This window comes from Drosophila novamexicana, unplaced genomic scaffold (genome assembly GCF_003285875.2).
Source record: "Drosophila novamexicana strain 15010-1031.04,08,12 unplaced genomic scaffold, DnovRS2.1 tig00000193-arrow-pilon, whole genome shotgun sequence".
NCBI classification, from domain to species: domain Eukaryota; kingdom Metazoa; phylum Arthropoda; class Insecta; order Diptera; family Drosophilidae; genus Drosophila; species Drosophila novamexicana.
In genome coordinates, this window is record NW_020824787.1 from 1,723,176 (window position 1) to 1,737,810 (window position 14,635).

Here is a 14,635-nt window from a genome sequence, read left to right on the forward strand (position 1 = left end):
TTGTTAAATGGCGTAGAAATGTGTTAATGAAATTATAAATAGAGCAACAGCTGCATATACAAACCAGCTGAAAAGGAAAGTGAGAAAAGAGGCAGTGCGATTATGAAGGGAAGAGGAGCATTGAATGAGGAATGAATATCGATTAGAAGCCGCATCTGCTAGCTCTATTATTATCAATTCCGCTTTGTGTCGCATCCTTAAACGTTTTAATGACAGCGTTAGCTTGCTTTACATAATTCTTTATCTTTACATATGTGTGTACGTATATGTGAAGCTACGTCTTTCTCACTCTCTTCCTCTTTCTCTCTCTTTCTTACTAACTAGGACTTCAGTTAAAGGGTCTCCCTAAACCTCACATTTTCTCTTGAACTTTCCGTTATCAAAGTCAAAAACTTGTTCAAAAAGCCGCACACAGACTTTTAAAATAAAACCAGATATGAAAATGCAATCGAAAATAACAGATATCCAATACAACTAAGGGAACATTTTAAAGTCTATACAACGCTTAAAAAATAAAAATACGTTTCTAATCTTAATAAACATCTGAAAAAAACAAAATAATTCTTTTGTTTAAACAAAATATAATGAATGGCTCGCTTTATACTGTGCGCGCTTCAGTTTTCGATAAAATCTAGCCAAAAAAAAATAAAACCGAAACAACAACAACGAAAAGAACAATAACAAAAGCGGCAAACGAAAACGAGGCCCAGGCGCACAGACAGGAAGGAAGAAGAGGTGAATGGGAAGGGGAAATGGCATGGAATGCCGCATATGAATAGAAAATCAAAAGTCCGCTTTGTTGTCTGTTGTTGCTGTTTGCCGTTGCTGCTGTTGTTTGTTTGCCTTTCGCACTTCAATTCTTGTTGCTGGTAGCTAAAAATTTGTTTAGCTACGAAAAACGCACAAGACAACAACAAAAAAACATACACATACACACACACACACACATGACAAGGGCAGCGTGCTAGTCTTCAAATTGATCGCATCATAGAAAAGCGGGCAACGCCGCCGGCAGCAGCGCTGCAAAGGAATCGATGCACGCAAAAACAACAACAAAATATATATGTAAAAAAAAAATAGCCAGATTCTAACAAGAAAAAAATAACAGTTACGTGTTGCTGGCCAATTAGCATAGCCCAAAGGCCTAAAAATTAAATACATAAACACATGCACACACTCATTTATATATGACTGTATATATGTATGTTCATACATAAATCTATGGCTATGATTCGGAAACTAGTTGCTAGGTAAATTTATAATCATACCACATTTGCATAAGCAGCGCCTGGCGCGCCGATACAGCAGCAACAACACAACACTGAACAGAACACAACACACAAATTTCTAGCAATAACAAATCGCTTTTCTTTTCTTTTCTTGTTGGCACTTTCTCTTTGATATTGCGCCCGCAATTATTTATTGCAACGAACACGATTGTGCGGCGCCGCACTGCACTTGCATTTAATTTACGCACACTATTTTTTATGTTTAGGCTATTATTAAATTCTTTAAGTTGCGTTTTGATTTCGATTTTTTAGTGAATAGACGCCCACGCGCAAATACGTCCGTTCGCTATGCAAGTTCGACGCGTAATAACAGCTGTAAACAGAACTGCTGCTGTAAACGTTGGGAGAGCGACTGTTAACAGGCAGTGCTGCACACTCGGCCGGCTTAGTAACATAGCTAGCTTTTTTATAAGCTGATAAATGACAAACGTCTGGTTGTGTGTTCAAATTGTTGAATTCATATTTCAAAGTAGCATTATAGTTAGTTGACACTATTTAAATAATATATTAGGTAAATATTTTTTCTAAATTTTATTCTTTGGTTAACAGATGGCAGCCCTGAGGCTGTTAAATAACAGTGGTGCTTTCTCGTGTTAACTATCGCCTGCTCTTAGAGATGAACAGTAACATAGAAAATTAACTAGTTAATCATGTCTGAACTACAGGTAAATGTGCGAAAATTCATATAAAATATACATTTTACAATAGAAAAAAAACATACTGCATGTTGACAGGAGTTCAACCAAGCCGCCGAGGATGTCAAGAACTTAAACAGCACCCCAGCCGACAGCGATCTGCTGGAACTGTATGGCCTATTCAAGCAGGCCAATGTGGGCGATTGCAATACAGGTGAGGCCTCAAGTTATTCATTTAACCTTTCAAATTCAATTGTTGCCAATTTGCACAGATAAGCCCGGTTTCCTGGACTTCAAGGGCAAGTCCAAATGGGAGGCCTGGAACAAGCTAAAGGGCATGAGCAACGCCGACGCCCGAACCGCCTACATAGCCAAAGTGAAATCTCTGATTGCGGCTGTGGGTCTAAAGTCCTAAACTGATGCTGGCATTAAGTTCGAAATCTCCAGAATGAAATGCATTTCTCATATGTAGCACGCACAAGTTCGTCTGCACAAATTACACACGCAAGCCAAATAACATTTGCACATTTATTTAGTCAAAAGCGGGAATGGATGTAAAAATAATATATGTATATAACACATATGCATATATATTGCAACTATAATTATAGTTCACATCTATATTCATATAGATTTGCATGTTTAGCTGTCCAACTGGGGTGTTGTGGCGCTGTTGCTCGACTGCCTCTGCCGCTCGTAGACCTCGCGCTGTAGCTCGCGCAGATTTAGCTCCAGCGTCTCGACCACATCGAAATTCAGATCCTGACGCGCCTGCTTAATATACCCCTTAATTATGTTGATTTGCTCAATCAGCGGATCGTCCACGCTCGACATGGTCGCGGATGCTTGCGGCGCCGACCAGTTGTTTAACGATTGCAAATCAGACTGCAAAGAATTTTAATTAAATGGAGTGAGAACTGTTGTCCGCGGGCTGCAAAAATAAACGAATGTGCTCTAGTCGGTAATGCCCGACTGGGAGATACCCTAAGCCCAGAGTAAATCGGGCAATTGCTTAGTTAGTCAAGATTTTTGGAAAGACAGAAAACTCAATTTGAAAATGCTTTGAAACTGAGGAGCTAGTAGACGGACATGGTCTGTGGATTTATGTCGCATTCAATAATTGTTAAGCAAGAGATGCTGCTTTGTGATTAACTTACGCCCTGGGCAAAGCTGCGGTTTTCCAGACTAACGCCAGACTGGGCCGCCGAGCCGTTGCGCTCGTAGGCCTCCATGGCCATACGCTGTTCGGTGAGAATGCGCTGTTCGGTTTCCATGCGCTTGCGCTCCTGTATCCGGCGTATATACGCCTCGTCCGGCAGCGGCGGCAGTGAGAGCATGCGCTCCTTTATGGCCTGCACGCAGCTCAAACGTATGGCTTTCTTCAGCGCCTCATCACGGCTGCCCGGTTCCGAGTGTATGGTCAAAATGCGTTTGCTGCGCAAATCAATTTTCTCAGCGACCTGACCAATCTTGCCGCGCAATGCGCCTGCATCCGCAATCGTGAATATGGATTCACCTTCGTGCAGACTGTTGACAATCTTTAGATACATATCCAGATCGGGTGTCACTTGTTTCTGTAGCTGCCTGATCTCCTCATAGACCTGAGACATTAAGGGCCGGCAAGTGCGGCTCTCGTGCATGTCCTGACGCGTGTCCAGCAGCCACAAGCAATGCTGGCAGAGGCGTATGGCGCGATACTCCTGATGCTGCATCTGTTGCAAAGGCTCGCCGCGTGTCGTCGACAAGCTGGCCAATTGCACTGGACAAAACAAAATCTACAGTATATACAGTAGCATTGAGAAGCATGGCAATGCCAGGACTTACATGCATTCTCCAGCTGCAAGAAACGGGAACAGTCGTGGCACATAATACCGCCACAGAGCCGACAATGATGTTGTCGGCGTGCTATGTGAAAACTCTTGGCGCAGTTGGGGCACAGCTTGACGGAGCTGCCGTCTAACCAAGGCACTGTGTGTTGCTCGTGCTGCTTGCGCTGCACTGCATCCGTGGGCAAATCCTTAAGCAGGCGATGCAGCCTTATGATCAGCTTATTCGTCTCGCTGGCATAACGCTCCAGCCGAGGATTACGCACCGTTTGAAAGTACTCAAAATGGGAACGCTCTGCGCCCGCACTCTGCTTAGACATATTGTTGTAGACATTGAGCTGCGTTCGCGCATTGCTCGTTTTGGCTCCATTGGGACCAGCTGCATTGGTTCCGCTGGCAGAGGGCGTGGCTGCTGGCGGCGCAGCACGATTGCGTTCATCCTCGAAATTGTTCAGAATCTTTTTCTTGGCTTTGGTAAATATATCCTTGAAGACGGACTTTAGTGCATCCTCCTCCTCGGCATGTTGGCGCGCAAAGTGCTGGGTTAAAAAATCGATGGACTTCAAATCGGCACGGCAAATAGGACACAGAAACCCCTCCAATATCTCGTCACTGCTAGCGCTGGGCTCCTCATCGGCGCTATCAAATGGATTACCGGACATGCTGTCATGGATTTCGGGCAATGCGTAAGCAAAAGACGGGGTTTTTTTGTGGGTGTATTTGCCGCTGAACTATATGCACTGTGACATCTGTCGGCAGTTGACCACTTTTATGTGGCTAGTCCTGTTGCCAATTTATTTCCAATTGTTTTCGGGCACCGCAAAGTATATTTATAATTTTAATTAAATTTTGAATAAAACTCCCCCTGAGCCACCCACACGGACAATATAGGAAGTGTTTGCCATTCACATGTAAACGTGCTGTCCGACTTAACAGCGATGTTCAGGCAGGGTACGCTGTTACAATAAACAGGCTAGCAAAATGAATCTATTTTATCTTAAATTTAAACAGCAATTTTTTAAAAATAAAATTAACATTCTCTGGCAATCATTAATTAAATAACTGTATTATATATAATGTAGTAACTAGAAAACTAAGCATCTTCTTCATCACTAAACTCATCTTCATCCTTGGGTTTCCGGGTCTTGCGCTCCAACTCGCGGGCGAATAGTTCTTTGAATGCCTCATATTCTGGCAGCGTGACGTGGCATATTTTGGTGGCGAAGGATTTCTCAGATGTATCGGTAATCTGATATAGACGATTGTTTGTCGTCGGCTCATTGGGATCCGCCTTCAATGCACGTGGCTTGAAGAGGCCCAAGCGCAACAGAAACGTGTGGCGACAGCGCAGCTCCTCGAAAGGCAGCGACAGCGCCGCGGATTTAACTATTTCAGGCACCTCGATGCGCATTATATCGAACATATAATTTAACTTCTGCTCTATGGTCTGTTCCGACTGCGCCAACAAATCCGGACTATTCATTAGCAGCTTCCACACATTCTTATTGCTTGTCAGTCGACTCTTCAGGTAGGCGCTCAGTGAGAGCAGCTGATGGGCATCGCTAACGTCCAGCAGCTCGGGGTACTTGGTCAGCAGGAGGTGCAACAGGTGCTCGCCAAACTGACAGGCGCGCCAAATCTCTAGACTATTAATTAGGCGCTCCGGTGTGCGTTTCAGTACAGCTGGATTGCCCGTAACGATGCGCAGAAAGCTAACGGTCTCCAGACCATGATTCTGAAATGTTTCGTGTGCACGCTGCCAAATGTCGGGCGTGTAAATGGCCAAAGCGGGCTCCAACTTGATCGCTTCCTCGATGTGCAGCTGCTCCAGTTGCATCAGCTTTGGCGCCGCCGCCTTTGCTGCCAATTGGCGAACAGTTTGACTCTTAAACTGCAAAATCTGGCCTGTTTAGAGTTTACTTAAAGTATAATTATATTTTACGCATACTTGTTGTTGCTGTTTGAGCACATTTTGTGCATTAAATAATATTTTTCTCCACATGCCAACAAATTTTGCGCAATTCTTTTTCTTATAACCAAAACAATCAACAGCTGTTTGGCAATGTTACTGTTAATGTGCTGTTAAGTTAGAAGAGCGAAACTCTGTTAAAAATGTTAAGCCTGTATGATACGACATTAAGAGGTATCATATATTTTAATTTGGTGAGTGTATTTTTAAAAGACAATTAAATGTATAAATTTTTGGATATACCGTCAATTGGCTGTCAACAATTTTTAGTATTTTTGACATTTTAGCATTAATATTGTTAATTACATATATTTCAAACGTTCATATAATGTCGTATCATACAGGCAGCTTATATGCATAATGTAAACAATAACACACGTTGCTCTGCTGCAGCCCTGGCAGCTCCATCTGCTGCACATCGGCAAACGCCGCCACTGTAAATTGTAAATTATTTTATTCAAAAAGTATGGCCAAGAGCAAGAAACAATTGCGCGAACAACACGCTGCTAGAGAAGCCGCCCAAGTCACCAACGCGCGACTGGAGACATGCAACGATGCCTACACGAGCGGCGCATTTAGTTACCTGCGCTTTTTGGTTCACCTGCTGGCGGCGGCGCAATTCTGTTACGGGATATACTATTATCTATTCAAACTGCACTGGCCGCAGGGTCTGCATGATGAGGAGGAGCTGAAAACGCGCTGGGGCGGCAAATTCAAGTATCTGACATTTCTCGATGTCATCGTGCAGGCCATTTATCACAGCGTGGCGCTGCTGAATGATGTCTTCGGCAACAACACCGTGACCCTGGCTCCAAAGTCCTGTCTGCGCCAGATGCGCGATTATATATTCGCCACGTTCGCATTTCCCATTGCGCATAATGTGTGCATTTCCTTCTGGGTCATTTATCTATGGGATCGTGAGCTCATCTTTCCCGCCGCCCTGGACGCTATTTTTCCCAGGCAAGTTTTCCATTTTCCATTTTGTGTTTATCCGAATCAGTTTTCAAGTTTTGCCTTTTGCAGCTGGCTGAATCATGTGGTTCATACGAATGTGGCGCTATTGGCCATCATGGACTTGTTTACTTGCTTCCGCCGCTATCCCAGCCGCTTGGCCGGCGTCACCGGCAACGTGGCGTTCATGCTACTCTACATCATCTGGGTGAATATTGTGCGCTATTTTAGCGGTCAGTGGGTTTATCCACTGCTTGAAGTTTTGCCGGTGCCGCTGCGTTGTTTAATGTTCGGCGGCTTAGTGGGTTTGAGTTTGGCCTGCTACTTGCTGGGCGAATTCATTAACAATATTGTGTGGGCGCCAGAGTTTAAGTTGCTGAAGCAGAAACAAATCAAGCAGGGCTAAGGCACACGACTAACAAACTCATTTACTCATTTGAAAACCAAGAGATTTGTTCATTGTGTTCATTTGTCCGCAGAGGCTGCTATAAAATACACTCCATTGTTTATATCTTATGTTTTGAATTTAAGTAAAAAGTTATTAAAAGTGCCGCTCCTTAAAACAGATAATGAATGTTTTACATACCAAACGACATTTTATATGTTTATGTCTTTTTCAAATGACGCGCCCTCCATGCCATTATTATCGATTAATAGCTATCGATTTCTGAACTACTGCTGCAGTGCAGCTGCCCTTTTGAGCAACAAATTTATCCGAGCTCAGTGGTTTTTTATAGTTGAAAATTAAATTAAACAGGCGGCATACTATCAATCAACTCTTGCAGCAAATTATCAAATGCAGATATGCAACAATCGCATCTGTACGCAAATGCGGATTTCTATTAAATTGATAAGCGAAACACTTTGACAACTCTGGCGACGGCAAGGCGAATGAAAATTGGCTAAACAGCAAGCCGAGTGAACACAATGGAATTGTGTTAACGTTAACGCACATGTAAGTCAAAACCGGAACATTTCAAGTAATTGTTTGAATGCAGTGCAAAAAGTTCATAATTTATTGTGTGTATTGTTTTTAAAACGGGCTTTGTTTTTTTTGGTGGTTGGGTGAGTGTGTGTGAGTGTTGTATGTGTGTTTAGCGCACAAGTGCGAACAGGATGGCATATATTGCATTTGTGTTGGTAACGCCAGGGCTGCCAACCCGATGCCTGCGTTTGCATTTTAACCAGTCTGACAGCAGCGCTCAGCTGTTTTGACCAGGCAACATGTATCGCAACATTGTGCAGCCACTCAGTTTGGCAATCACTGAACAGTTACAAATGCACTGTGCGATCAACAATTTGTGAGGCAGCTGAAAATTTAAATTCTAATATGTGTTGTTTTTGTATTTTGTTTTTGCAGACAATGCCACTCGCGTCGCCAAGCTAACTCTGTTTACCCTCATCAACATTGGCCGCCAGCAGCTACCACCTTGCATTGCCATTGCCTCACGGATCATTCTCACTGCCAGGCAACTAGAGGAAACCAACATGCCCATGAGTGATGTGGCCGCAGCACTAATCTATACGGAGCACGGCAACGGCACAACAAAGCACGCTAAGGCGCCGCCGCCGCCGCCGTCCACAACACCACCAACAACAGCAACAACAACTGGAACTGGTGCTGTCAGCAACATGACCAACTCATCCAAGGCAGACGTCATTGCTGGCGGTGCTACCGTCGCCGCCGCTGCTGCTCAGTTGGGCAGCATGCTGGCGCCAGCAACTAGTCTGGCGCTGGCCAATATGCAGGGCCAAAAATGGCAAACTGCTTTGGACCTGGACAAGATGATCAAACAATTGCGCGCCGCCGAAAAGATGCACTTGCGTGGCGCCGGCAGAGCTGGTGGCAACAGCAACAGCAACAGCAGCAGCGGCGGTAGCGCCGGCTCAGCTGGCAATGAAGCAAAACAAGCGCCGCATGTGGTGCAGGTGCAGCGTCTGAATGCCGCGGACATGGCTTACTATGATATGGTGCCCAAGCAGGCGACACGCGACATTGTTGTGTGCAATGCATGCAGTGGCAGCTACACCAAAGCCGGTTTCAATAATCATATTGCGCTACAGCATCCCAACATCTGGGATGCCATACCCAACAAGCTGAACGGCACGGAGGCGCGTGCCAATGCAACAGCTGCTGCTGTGGCGGAGAACAGTCAGGATGGGTTGCGTGAGCCGGCGGAATTGTTGGGCTCACCCACCGATACGCTATCGGCGACCATGTCCAGTTGCTCGAATGGCTCCAGCAGCTCGCTAGCCGCTGCCAATAACAACAGCAACACGCACGCCTCCAGCAGCTCGGCCTCGTCATCATCGTCGTCGCGTCATAAAAGCAGCAGCAGCAAGAGTAGCAGTTCCTCAAAGACCAGCAGCAGCGGCAGCAGCAGCACAGGTCGCTCGCGTTCCAAGTCGTCCAAGAATCGCCACCATTCGGATGTGCATCACAAGGTGGGCTCCAAGAAGAGCAGTGCCAGTGCCATAGCAACAGCCGCACCAGCTTCAATCCCGGCAGCTGCAGCTGTTCCAGTCGCTGTCAAGGATGAGGCGCCGCCACAGCCAACTGTACAGCCACCCATAACGGTGTTCTCATCCTCATCCAATTCGTCCTGCTCGCTGCCGCCGACGCCAACGCTGGCGGCTGTCGCTAGCAATGGCAACGAGCATGCCGTCAACTACTCCCCCGCGCCCGCCCAACTAGCCAACATGCTGGACGAGACGCAGCCAAGTAAAAAGAAGGTAGTGTACACGTCTACTATACTCCTTAAAATGCATACCCTTGCAGTAGGTATTATAACTATGTCATGTCATATGTAACGCATTCAGGAAGACATCTCATCTATTTTTTGATTATCACATAGGAACAATCGCAAAACATGATGAATATATTTTTGGTCTTTCAAGATATCTAAGCTCCGGCTTTCAACTATATCTTATCAGCGTCAGATTGATATATATATATATATATATATATATATATATCGTATAGCTCTCAAAGCAACTATTCGCTGAGGATTCTTTGAAACTCCTTTATATTTCTTAAGATAGCCCTATAAAAACTTATAATTTCAGGTATTTTTAAGTATTCGATTAAAAATTTTTATTTTGAAAAATGTTGATAGATATCAATATCAGGTTTTGCTTGAAAATCAAATCCTGCTTAAAACAAATTCATAACTTTCTAAAGTATTATATTGAAAAATCTGCCATTGGAATAATAAGTGTTTCGGTATTCGAAATAATTCGAAAACAATTTTCTTGCAAGTTGGAAGAGTTTTGCATGCAAGCGCTGTAAGGGTATTTAAGTTTCGGCAAGCCGAAGAAAACTTTTGTTCCTGTATCTCATTTAACATGATTAGAAATGTTTAGAGTTTTCTAAAAGCATATATATACTCTGTGCAAATCGAATTTTGAGGCGCCTTTAGCTCCATATATATTTTAGCCAGGCTTCGACTCGACATATCCATTTGAACAGCCCAAGAAGTGCATCTTTAACAATCTATATATATAAATTTATATTAAATAATGTATATGTGCAATAAAAGTAATTAAATACAATTGTAATATTGAACAACAATTTTGGTAAGCACTCGATTTCTAATCATCTGATTGCTTTTTGCAGCTGAAAGGATCGGTAACTGCAGCAGCAGCAGCTGAGACAACGTCGCATCATCGCAGCAAACCTGCCAAGGAGAAGCAAATGGCGCCACTTTATGGACAGCAGCTAAGTGAGCTGGATCAGGCCGTCTCCTCCATAACTGGCCAGGTGGATGTGGAGTCACAGCAGCAGCTGCAACGACAACATCAGGTCGATTTATCGGCCGTCACGGAGGAACCACTGCCCATGCATAATACATCCGATGATAATTCCATATCACTGACACTGGACGACATGCTCGACAGCAAGTTTATCAATGAGATTCTAAGCACCGTCGAGTCGGACATACCCTTCGATGAGAGCGCACTGGACACAACACAGTCACAACAGCAGCCGCACCCGCAGCAGCAGCAACAGCAGCTGCCGGCGGAGCAGCATGAGCCAATCACGAAACGATTGCGTTATGATGATGGCACCATCAATGCCGATGCCGCTGACTATGCCACAGCGCTCTACCAGCAACAACAGCAGCAGCAGCAGCAGGTGCCACAGGTGTACAGCGAGGAGCCACAGCAGGATGGAGAGCAAACGCAGCTAACTGCCATGGATGCCATGCAGCTGCAGCAGCTCATCTATCAGCAGCAGCAAATGCTGGAGCAGGCGGATCAGCAGCAGCAGCAGCAACAACAGCAGCAGCAACAATTGAAGCAGGAGCAGCTTAATGCAGCGGCAACGGCACAGTTTAGCGTCTACAATGTGCCCTCGCTGACAGATGATGCTGAGTCGCCCGAGGTGGCAGCCGCGGGCGCCGATGAGCACATGATGCTGCCAAGTATTATCTATGAGATTAGCGATAATAATCAGGTGTCTGTGCTGGACCAGCAGAGTCAGCAGCAGGTCATAGCTGAATTCCTAAACCAAGCGGGCTACGACAATGTTGATGTTAATGTCAATGTCAATGTGAATGTGAATGTGTTGCAGGCGGCAACGGAGGGCGTCGGCGTGGGCGTGGCCAATCATTTCATCGATGAACTAAGCGATTTTGATTTTACTAAACTGGAGACTGTTAGCGCGGAAGCCAACCACATAAAGACTGTCAAGCTGGAAAACCAGCCACAACAACAACAAGCCACCAACAACAACAGCAGCACATACAACAGCTATGAGAGCGTGTTGCAAGCACAGCCACATCGCCAACTGGCCAATGCCAAATATCTAGAGGACTCAACATACTTTAATATGACACTTTATGCGGGCCCGCCACGTCCGCTGGCCATGAACACCTTCGGTCTGGTCAAGCTGCCCAACGGCATGGGCGCCACGCTGCGCAAGAATCTGCTAATGACGCGCAAGGCGAACAATAGTCTGCTCTCGCTGAATGGCAGCAGCGGTGTTGTCGGCACACTGGCTCGTCCGCCGCCGCCACCGCCAACGTTGAACTGCAATGGCAATGGAACACAGCAGCTGCTGCTGTCGCGCAATGGCAACAGCCAAGGCAAGACAATATATGCGCAAAAGTGCAGCATTATTGCACAAGAGCGGCTCAGATGCAACAAGCGTGCGCTGCTCAGTCGTCTGGGCAGCAGCAGCATTGGCAACAGCATGACGGTCAAGCGCCTGAACGAACTGCTGTCGGTCAAGGTGAAGCCGCCAGCGGATAGGGAGAAGGATAAGGAGAAGGCTGAACACAATGAAGCCAGCGAACAACAACAGCAACAGTTGCAACAGCAGCAGCAGGAGGAGAACAAGCGCATGCATAGTTTCTATGAGAAGCGTCGCAAGTTGCTGGCGGCGCGTCATCAGCGACAGTCGCTAATTAGCAAAAACAACGGCAACAGCAATCGATCATTTATGCGACAGCGTCCAATGCATTTACCGCTGCAGCTGCACGGCGGCAGCAACAATGCCATTGGTAGTCCAAGTCCGCAGCAACAGTTGCTGAAGAAACAGCTGATGCGCACGTTGTCCGACAGCAGCAATATACAAGCTGCAACTGTTGGCGGCGGCAGCGGCGGCGCCAGTGGGGCCGGCAATGTCAGCGGCAATCCATGGAAGAGCAACAGCTCCACGCCGGGCAGCAACTCAACGGGCAGCGATCTAATGCGTGTATTTGTCTGAATATACATATACATATACACACATATACATTATACAAAATATGCTATATGCAAAACAAATGATTATGATTATCAATTATGATTATGATACGATACGATTATGTATACCCTAGCGCTATGTTCATTATTTTACACTTTTTTTAAATCAATTTTTTTCATTTTTTTAAAAGTGATAATTAGTTTTGGCTACTTGATTGTATGTAGTTTTCTGTTAGTCTATGCACTAAGTTTAATTTAATTTTGATGTTAAGCTAAACAGCATTATGTTGATAACCCCCCTAATTTATACAGTGTACACTTTTAAATATAACTATATATGTATACAAATGCATGCATACGTTTAAAAAATGCCGCCTTTTTTTAAATCAAAATGGGATTTGGAACAGTGATTCATTTCGCATCCTGCTGAACAAGTTGACTGAACTGTATTGGTTCATTTTGCATTCTGTGGACGCGACTGCGCAGTGAGAACGGCGCATAACACATATGTTATCGCAAGCGTTCCGATTTTTACTATCGCTATCGATTACAATTGTGCCGGCGTTTTGGCTCTGTGTGGTACGTGTTTTGCTTTTGTGCAAATAAATGTATTTAATTGAGGCAACTGCCAGGTGTTCCTAATCGGTGCTAGTAAAATGCGCTCAACCAAGGCGCACATCATTTACTGCATCCTGCTGAGCTGCCAGTACGCGCTGTGCACCCTGTCGCCCAACACCAAAACCAAAAATAACCACAGAGAATCAAAGTTTTTGCGTGGACCGCAAGACAACGATGTGTTTGAGCTGGACCTGGTATCAGCGGAGCCTTTCGCGAAGGACATACTAATACATCACGAGGCGTACTACAAGGACACAGGAAAGCGGCGCTTCAATGGCACAATACTGGGCTATGTAACACCTGTGAGTGCAGACAAATGAATATATACATGAATCCCTCATCCAATTGTCGCCTTATTTGCAGTGGAACTCCCATGGCTACGACGTGGCTAAAATGTTTGCCAAGAAGTTTGACATCATTTCCCCCGTCTGGCTGCAAATAGTCAAACAGGGCGACGACTATGCCGTAGCGGGCACCCACGACATTGACGCCGGCTGGCTAAATGATGTGCGGCGCAAGGGCAAGGTGCAGCAGCAGCATCAATTGTGCACGGTCAAAGGTAAGCACAAATCCTTGTTGCCTTAAGTAGCTGCAGCTGCTCTAATGTTGCATTCTGTATACATTGCAGTATTTCCACGTGTTATATTTGATCACTTTACCGATCGGGATATCAAGCTGCTGCTGAGCGATGCCAAGGAGCGCACAAACCTAAACGAAATGCTGATCCAGACGTGCAAGCAGCATGGATTCGATGGCCTGATCTTGGAGGTATGGTCGCAACTGGCCGGCAGGATTGATGATAAGATTCTCTTCACCTTGGTGCTACAAATGGGTGCGTGCGCTTTGCCTTTAAATAATCGACTAACATTTACGAATGCCTGCATATTCCAATCTTTTTTCTTGCAGCTAAGGAGCTGCAGAAGCAACAAATACGCCTGATACTGGTCGTGCCGCCTAAACGCAAGGACATGCCAAACTTGTTTGGCGAAAAGCACATGGATAAATTATACAAGCATATCTATGCCTTCTCCCTAATGACCTACGACTACTCGAGCGTGCAGCGTCCGGGCGCCAATGCTCCGCTCTATTGGGTACGCAATGCCGTGGAGCATATTGCGCCAGTTGGCTGCCACGACATGGAGGCAAAGCGTGCCAAAATCCTGATGGGACTTAATATGTATGGAAATGATTATACGCCAGATGGCGGCGGGCCCATTACATACGGCCAGTACTTGGAGCTAGTCAGGCACGTAAAGAAGCAGCTGACCCATGATGAGCGCGACGTGGAGAACTTCTTCGAGATCAAGTGAGTAGCCTCTAATGTAGCTTATATTTAAAAAGCTTACCAGGAGCATTTTTTAGAACTGAAACTGGTCGTCATATCGTATTCTATCCAACGCTTTACTCCATCAATGAGCGCATCCAGCTGGCTCAGCAGCTGGGCGTTGGAATCTCCATTTGGGAGCTGGGCCAAGGCTTGGATTACTTTTACGATCTCTTTTAAAGCAATGCATTCCAATCAAGTAAATATCTGTGTTCGAATTTGATGTTTGATATTATGCAACATATGGCAATAGCACCAAATAAAATCTGCGATTTTTCTATAAATTAGCAAAAGGATTTTGTTAACTGACCCAAAAACAAATCTATTGCCATTGG

General features: G+C 45.3%; 7 protein-coding genes across 16 annotated transcripts in view; 4 read left to right on the plus strand and 3 right to left on the minus strand.

The window, feature by feature from the left end:
- Positions 1-1,343, minus strand: part of LOC115758376 (piezo-type mechanosensitive ion channel component) — a 51,105-nt gene extending 49,762 nt beyond the window's left edge. For all 9 annotated transcript variants that reach the window (XM_030698974.1, XM_030698972.1, XM_030698978.1 and 6 more), the window contains exon 1: positions 1,269-1,343. The gene's annotated coding sequence lies outside the window, so the exon portion shown is untranslated. The remainder of the gene's footprint in view (positions 1-1,268) is intronic.
- Positions 1,344-1,792: 449 nt separating this feature from the next.
- LOC115758476 (acyl-CoA-binding protein) lies at positions 1,793-2,438 on the plus strand. Its single transcript, XM_030699153.1, has 3 exons — positions 1,793-1,954; positions 2,024-2,138; positions 2,197-2,438. Exons 1-3 carry the CDS (start codon positions 1,940-1,942, stop codon positions 2,337-2,339), a joined length of 273 nt encoding a protein of 90 aa, XP_030555013.1. The 5' UTR covers positions 1,793-1,939; the 3' UTR covers positions 2,340-2,438.
- Positions 2,439-2,509: 71 nt separating this feature from the next.
- On the minus strand, positions 2,510-4,640 carry LOC115758473 (rabenosyn-5). Its single transcript, XM_030699149.1, has 3 exons — positions 3,749-4,640; positions 3,082-3,683; positions 2,510-2,809 (listed from the first exon to the last, which is right to left on the minus strand). The coding sequence occupies exons 1-3, from the start codon at positions 4,410-4,412 to the stop codon at positions 2,567-2,569; spliced, it is 1,509 nt and encodes a 502-aa protein (XP_030555009.1). The 5' UTR covers positions 4,413-4,640; the 3' UTR covers positions 2,510-2,566.
- Positions 4,641-4,790: 150 nt separating this feature from the next.
- On the minus strand, positions 4,791-5,903 carry LOC115758474. Its single transcript, XM_030699150.1, has 2 exons — positions 5,699-5,903; positions 4,791-5,641 (listed from the first exon to the last, which is right to left on the minus strand). Exons 1-2 carry the CDS (start codon positions 5,750-5,752, stop codon positions 4,844-4,846), a joined length of 852 nt encoding a protein of 283 aa, XP_030555010.1. The 5' UTR covers positions 5,753-5,903; the 3' UTR covers positions 4,791-4,843.
- Positions 5,904-6,034: 131 nt separating this feature from the next.
- On the plus strand, positions 6,035-7,213 carry LOC115758475 (androgen-induced gene 1 protein). Its single transcript, XM_030699152.1, has 2 exons — positions 6,035-6,679; positions 6,743-7,213. The coding sequence occupies exons 1-2, from the start codon at positions 6,186-6,188 to the stop codon at positions 7,074-7,076; spliced, it is 828 nt and encodes a 275-aa protein (XP_030555012.1). The 5' UTR covers positions 6,035-6,185; the 3' UTR covers positions 7,077-7,213.
- A 322-nt stretch (positions 7,214-7,535) lies between these two features.
- LOC115758929 (putative mediator of RNA polymerase II transcription subunit 26) lies at positions 7,536-12,699 on the plus strand. 2 transcript variants are annotated; one of them, XM_030699727.1, is made up of 3 exons: positions 7,536-7,625; positions 8,031-9,403; positions 10,287-12,699. In XM_030699727.1, the coding sequence occupies exons 2-3, from the start codon at positions 8,159-8,161 to the stop codon at positions 12,378-12,380; spliced, it is 3,339 nt and encodes a 1,112-aa protein (XP_030555587.1). In that variant the 5' UTR covers positions 7,536-7,625; positions 8,031-8,158; the 3' UTR covers positions 12,381-12,699. The 2 variants fall into 2 exon arrangements, with proteins under 2 accessions (XP_030555587.1, XP_030555588.1); XM_030699728.1 differs by lacking the exon at positions 7,536-7,625 and adding an exon at positions 7,645-7,735.
- Positions 12,700-12,920: 221 nt separating this feature from the next.
- LOC115758542 (chitinase domain-containing protein 1) lies at positions 12,921-14,587 on the plus strand. Its single transcript, XM_030699235.1, has 6 exons — positions 12,921-12,937; positions 12,991-13,278; positions 13,340-13,535; positions 13,605-13,808; positions 13,883-14,282; positions 14,339-14,587. The coding sequence occupies exons 2-6, from the start codon at positions 13,015-13,017 to the stop codon at positions 14,478-14,480; spliced, it is 1,206 nt and encodes a 401-aa protein (XP_030555095.1). The 5' UTR covers positions 12,921-12,937; positions 12,991-13,014; the 3' UTR covers positions 14,481-14,587.
- The last annotated feature ends 48 nt before the right edge of the window (positions 14,588-14,635 follow it).